The 6,382-nt window shown below is 48.7% G+C and overlaps 1 protein-coding gene across 5 annotated transcripts; it reads left to right on the forward strand.

Annotated features, from left to right (window-relative positions):
- The first annotated feature begins 322 nt into the window (after positions 1–322).
- pcgf5b (polycomb group ring finger 5b) lies at positions 323–3,326 on the forward strand. Of its 5 annotated transcripts, none has more exons than XM_085922662.1 (9): positions 323–936; positions 1,058–1,384; positions 1,461–1,557; positions 1,918–1,973; positions 2,037–2,096; positions 2,233–2,363; positions 2,485–2,583; positions 2,670–2,759; positions 2,966–3,326. In XM_085922662.1, the coding sequence occupies exons 2-9, from the start codon at positions 1,270–1,272 to the stop codon at positions 3,011–3,013; spliced, it is 696 nt and encodes a 231-aa protein (XP_085778788.1). In that variant the 5' UTR covers positions 323–936; positions 1,058–1,269; the 3' UTR covers positions 3,014–3,326. The 5 variants fall into 5 exon arrangements, with proteins under 5 accessions (XP_085778788.1, XP_085778787.1, XP_085778786.1 ...); XM_085922661.1 differs by having other exon boundaries at positions 323–493; positions 665–1,384; XM_085922660.1 differs by having other exon boundaries at positions 323–1,384.
- The last annotated feature ends 3,056 nt before the right edge of the window (positions 3,327–6,382 follow it).

Raw genomic sequence — 6,382 nt, forward strand, 5'->3', positions numbered from 1 at the left:
TCGGTCCAATTTTTGACTCGAATTGGGCTGTTTTTAACCGGGCATTTTTTTCTATGTCATGATTGAAGACTGATCCGAGTGACAATTCTGCACCGGGAAAAGGGGCCGTACACGTGAATTGGCGCATGTACTCTACTGCCCTAGAACGTGCTACAACAAAAGGTTTTATGACACTGCTGCAAAATACTCTACATATTTGGATATGTGCCTGACGATGAATAGCATTAACGTGAGCTTCACTGTTCAACCGTGTGTGCGTGTGTGTGTGTGTGCGTGTGCGCGTCACACAATCAAAATGCACGTCAGAGCGGCTTGTCCCGCCCACAACGGCTCTTGGTCGCCAGCTTGCTGAGCCGAGTGGAGCCGAGTAGGTAGAGGCCCCAAGTTCCGTGTTCTGCGTTCCTGATAGCGCGCGACGACGGCGGGAGAAACGCGAGCGAGCATCCGGTTTGAGCCAAGAAGCAACGAGGAAGCGAGCTTGACGATCACAAAGGTGATATTTTTTTTACTTTTTTTCGCTTCGCTTCCGGACATTATTTACCACCCACACACACACACACAGCCACACACCCTTCCTTTTTTAACCCCCGCCCACCTTTCCTTCGTCGTTTCCACGCGTCCTTCCAAACGTTGGTGACGTCACATTGCCAACTTTTCCGGTAAGATCGCGTCGTCGTGGGACTGGGCGGGGACAAGCACGCAGGCTCGCACCGTACGCCCGTGTCGTTCGCCTGTCGATGTTATCGTGGCACACATCTATCTACACGTGCCCGCGCCCACGATCACGTACGGTGACAGTGAGTTACGCGCACGCACACAATGACTTGATGGGAGGTGTGCGCGCGTGCTGGGACATGTGCGTGAGGCTTGCGCGCTTGTCAGTGACGTCTTTGAAATCCACACAGCAGGTGGATCACTTCCGGTTTTAGGCTTAAGGTGGGGAGCTGCAGTGTGGGAACGAGAACCAATGTTTGCTTGCAAGCATCTTTCCGTTTCAAAAATGTGAGTGGGCCATGCCTCCTTCTTCGGTGTGTTTGTGCGTCTCGTCTGGTCGCAGCATGGCGGCGCCATGGAGAGGGAGCAGTCGGCCCCTCACGGAGTGACCGTGCCACTTGCCAACGCTCGGGAAGGACAACAAGAGCAGTCGTCGGACGTTGCCATGGTAGTGTGATGTGATGGCGACATGCCGACATGGAGCGGGACTTCACCTAGTCGCCCTTTGACCTTCACTAACGTGCATTGGAAGCCGCACTCACAAACGCTCCCAACATGGCCGCCGGTGGAAGGACACACCGAGTGCGAGACTTCAACCGTTTCATCACCTGCTACCTTTGCGGGGGTTACCTCATTAAGCCCACTACCGTCACCGAGTGCCTGCACACCTGTAAGTCGCCGCGTTCACTCTGTCGCCCAAGCTTGGCACGTGATCCATGCATGTGCGTGCTTGCGTGTGTCCTTAGTTTGTAAGAGTTGCATCGTACAGCACTTTGAGGAGAGCAACGACTGTCCCAAATGTGGCATCCAGGTCCATGAAACAAACCCCCTGGAGATGCTCAGGTCAGAGCGCTTTCTCCTCTCATCTCATGCTTCCTGCGTCTTCTCATTTGACCTTCTGTCTTTCCATCTTGCGTTGTCTTCTCCTCACCCTCTACTTTCTGTTTTGACCCAGCCTCTAGCCCGGGGGTCACAGATTGCGGTCGTCAGGGTTTGCTTGTTTTCCCGCACGTCTCCCCACCGCAGCACACTTGATCGGATCATCGGCAAGATCATCGTTCGAATCAGGAGTGCTGCAGTGGGGTGAACATGCGGGACAGCAGACCCGACAACCCCAATCGGAGACCCCTGCAGTCTGGCCCCTTCTTTTGCTCATCTCATTGAACTAGCTGTCCTCTCAACTCTCATCTGAACTGCCTCCAGGTTGGACAACACTCTGGAGGAGATCATCTTCAAGTTGGTTCCGGGCCTCAGAGAGCGTAAGTGCCGTGCTTGATGGCGGCTGCGACGCCAACCAGGCTGACATCATTTGTGCTGTCCAGAGGAGGAGGAGCGGGAGCTGGCATTTTGGCGGAACACCCAGTGCAGCCAGAACCTCTCAGGTGTGTGTGTGTGTGTGTGTGTGTGTGTGTGTGGGGATGTGGGGTGAAAATGATAACAGGAAACAACTTGCCCATGAGGCGAACTACTCATCGCTTGTTGGAAAGAGGACATTTGAAAAATGTCTCTTTGCGACAGCCGATGCAGGGGGAGGGCTTCCTGATGTGACCGTCGCCGCCGCTGCTGACTACCACAGGAGCGACCCTCAGATCGCCATCTGTCTGGACTGCCTGCACAACTCGGGCCGCTCCAGCGAAACCAGCGTCACGGTACTTGTGGCCCAGCGACATAAGCGGCCCGCCACCTCGACCTATTGTGCTGCTGCATGGTGCGCACGTATGCGTCGGGTTGAACGTGACACAATAAGGCTGTCTTGCGTATGTGCATCAGGACCTGATGAAGAAATTCATCCGCTGCTCCAGTCGCGTGACGGTGGGTACCATCAAGAAGTTCCTCAGCCTCAAACTCAAACTGCCCAGCTCCTACGAGGTCATTAGCCTTCGCATTAGCATGAGCCGCTGCACTCACCACGCTAACGTGTGTGAACGTGCGCCTGCCTACCTGCGTGCGTGCAGCTGGACGTGCTGTGCAACGGCGAGATCATGGGACGAGACCACACCATGGAGTTCATCTACATGACCAGATGGAGGCTGCGGGCTGACAACGTAAGGAGCCCTTTTGCCTTTCATGACATTTGCTGAGGTCATCTTCTGGCGGGCGTCATACGTTGGATCATGTGACCGTATATTTTGTGCTGCTGCGTATCCTGTGGCCTCCACTATGAAATCAGAGTTTTTGTTTTCTTAAGGATGGCATTTTGTGCCTTTTTCTGATGCTGTGTGATTGTCTTATTCATCTTCTTGCTTTGTAGACGTATCCCATGGTCCTGGAGTACCGACCGCGCATCGACTTTGGATGATGCGCACGCTTACAGGGTGAAGATATTTTTGTAGCGTTCACACACAATGAAGAGTTTTTATGCTCCATAAAAATGATACAAATAATATATGTAGGCGTGTGTGCGGATATTTTTGTGCCTCAAACTTTGCTGATTAAATGTTTTTACTGGCGCTTGATCGTAGTGGCAGATGCTGGTCTTTCAAGGAGGGGAAGATCAATTTTGGCTTACATCATAAAATGTGTAGGTTTAATGTCGTTAAATTAGGAAAGCCTGGTTCAACTCTGAACAGAATGGAAATTAAAAAATGCTCCCACAGATGTGTACGCCAAAAGGTTGCTGATTCGTTCATTTCACTGTCAATCAAAAAGGGATTCAGCCTCAGACAGATCATCCAGTCATCATGCAGAAGCTGAGCGTCCGGGCCGGACGAGGCCAGCCCACTGCCCCATAGACCCCCAGAGACGCTGGGCGTCCAATGAGCAGGACAAAGCCCAGAATTTATCCAATGACTTGTCTTGTTTCGCTGCACTCTTTGCTTCCCTTTTGAACTCGGTCGACACTCAACATCTACACGGTTTAAAGCACTGTGAAGCTGCAGGTATATGAGGAAAGCCGCATCGTTACTCGTGATAAAAACCTGATTCTGAACAAATGACACATGACTTCAATCCTGATGTCATCAGTAAGCGGGACTCCGCTTGCCGCACTCACTTTGTTCTTGGCAAGGTCTTGGGAGAACATTTGGGAAATGTGCAGGGAGATTGCATGCAGGTTAAATGTGGGAGGGACGCATTCGAAGAACTTGCCCAGGCATAGATGAAGTGCATGACAAGAATGGACAGCTGTGGCGCAGCTCAGTTTCTGTGGGTCAAAAGGTCATTGGCACTTAAACCGTTGCCGGGGGCGCAATTGACGTGGTTTACGTTGTCGGAGATGACGTCAGTAACCTGAGACGCCAACGTCGCATAGATGAACCTGGTTCTGTGACATCATGCCGACAGGTGGCCAAGAAAATGGCGCCAACCTCAGCGGCCTGTCCCCAGGAACAAGTCATATATTGTGATTATTTTATTCTCCTCAGCAGATGAATTGAATATCAAACTAGAGCATGATTGATTGAGCTAGCGAGCTGACGTACTAAGCAGAGTAATCGCAACTAGTAGTTATTTGTACAAGTCTAAATCAAGTCATGTAACTCAAAATCGTGACTGCAAAATGTGACAAAGTGAAGGTCATAGGTCAACTGCTACTTACAACTGCGGTAGTAAGTCCAAACGTCTGTCAGGAGTAATCTTGAGCTTTAACCAGAAGCTGCAATGGGTGCAGGTCATGTAACGAGTCAAAGTAAGGAACCAACATTGAACGATGACGAATATGAAATCGCAACGAACGTAACCTGTAACACATTTGTTACAACTTGTACGACACACGAATGAACATCTATGCAAATTCATCTCACAAGCACGCACTTATGCACATAAGACGTGCTGATGCGGCTAAGCCCGTTTAGGGAAATTGTTTTGTGCATGGTGCCTGCCATATATACACACCATATGGCAGTGGTCCCCAATCTTTTTTGTGCCACATGTCAGAAATATTTTTGCGGACCGGCTTTTAATAAATAAATAATCCATCTATCTATCCGCTTCGTGCCTTGTGGCACATAAGGCCTTCAAGAGCGCTTCAACTTGTCACGGTCGGCTACTGCAGTCCTCGCTTCAGACCATGACTTCCATCCTGCTTCTTTCCTTTCTTTCTCGACAGTACGCCTCCAGGTGGTCTTCGGTCTTCCTTTCTTTCTTTTTCGTTCTGGTACCCAGGTCATGGCTGTGTTGAGGTCGTTGTTGTGGTTCTGCCGTAGTATGTGTCCAATTATTTTTCATCTACGCATCCTAACTTCTTCACTCAATGGCTCCATTTCAGCTCTCTCTAGTAGGTCTTTAGTGCTGATGTGGTCTTGCCAATGTATGCGGAGTATTCTTCGTAGGCATCGGTTGTGGAACAAGGGTAGAGACCAGACAAAGAGTGATTCCACTGGCCCTCCAGGTTGGGGGTTGGGGTGATAACCCGCTCCCGGAAAAAAAAAAAACATTACAGAAACCAGAAGCAGAGCGCAAAATAAATAATACATTTATAATAAATATATAAATACATCCATCCATCCATTTTCTGGACCGCTTTGTCCCCACGGGGGTGGCGGGCGTGCTGGAGCCTATCCCAGCCATCATCGGGCAGTCGGCAAGGGACACCCTGAACCAGTTGCCAGCCAATCGCAGGGCACACAGAGACGAACAACCATCCGCACTCGCACCTAGGGACAATTTAGAGTCTTCAATCGGCCTACCAAGCATGTTTTTGGGATGTGGGAAGAAACCGGAGTGCCCGGAGAAAACCCACGCGGACACGGGGAGAACATACAAACTCCACACAGGGAGGGCCGGCGTTGGAATCGAACCCGCACCCTCCTAACTGTGAGACGAACGTGCTACCCAGTGCGCCACCACCGAGCCGCCCATTATAATACAATGAAATAAAATGATACGACTGGCATAAAAACAAGTATAAACCACATAAAAATAAAACATATCATTTCGTTGAATTTGTGGGAGCACTGAGCTAATTTCTCGGAAACGAGCCAGTCCCATCTAGGCGTAATCGGAGACAATTACACCCGAAGTGGTTAAGGTTTGTCTTTTAATGCAGGATGCTTCGTCTCCATGTGCCGAAGCAGTTTTGAAGGCTTCATTGCCTCGTTACCTAGCCTGTTGCCACATATTATGCAGAGTGGGCTTGGCGCGTCAGTCACCTGTGGCGATAAATCCATATTTTAAGTAGGACTCCAGAAAATTTCTTTTAAATGCAGATTTCCTTTTCTTAGAAGTCGTAACCTCTTCTTCTTCCGTCTCCTCATTGGGCCTTTTTCCCTTTCCGAAGAAGCTTTCCAAACATCCCTCTTGCTCATTTTTGCTTGCTTCGCGGGCTCGACTGGGGTGACATGTCACATGACCGAGACGAGCGTCTAGACCTGAATTAACCCGTGTCAAGAGAAACAAAGGCACCGACGAATATAATTGGTAGAGAATCGCCAATTTTGTTTTGTGTGTGTGTGTGTGTGTGTGTGTGTGTGTGTGTGTGTGTGTGTATGTATGTATATATATATATATATATATATATATATATATATATATATATATATATGGCGATTCTCTACCAATTATATTCGTATATATATATATATACACACACATATATATATATATATATATATATATATATATATATATATATATATATATATATATATATATATATATATATATATATATATATATATATATAACATCCGTTCTTTGACTTTGACTTTTATTTCAAGCTCTCCGACTTCTC

The sequence above is a fragment of the Syngnathus leptorhynchus genome, chromosome 10 (genome assembly GCF_054491065.1).
Source record: "Syngnathus leptorhynchus isolate UIUO chromosome 10, UIUO_Slep, whole genome shotgun sequence".
NCBI lineage: Eukaryota > Metazoa > Chordata > Actinopteri > Syngnathiformes > Syngnathidae > Syngnathus > Syngnathus leptorhynchus.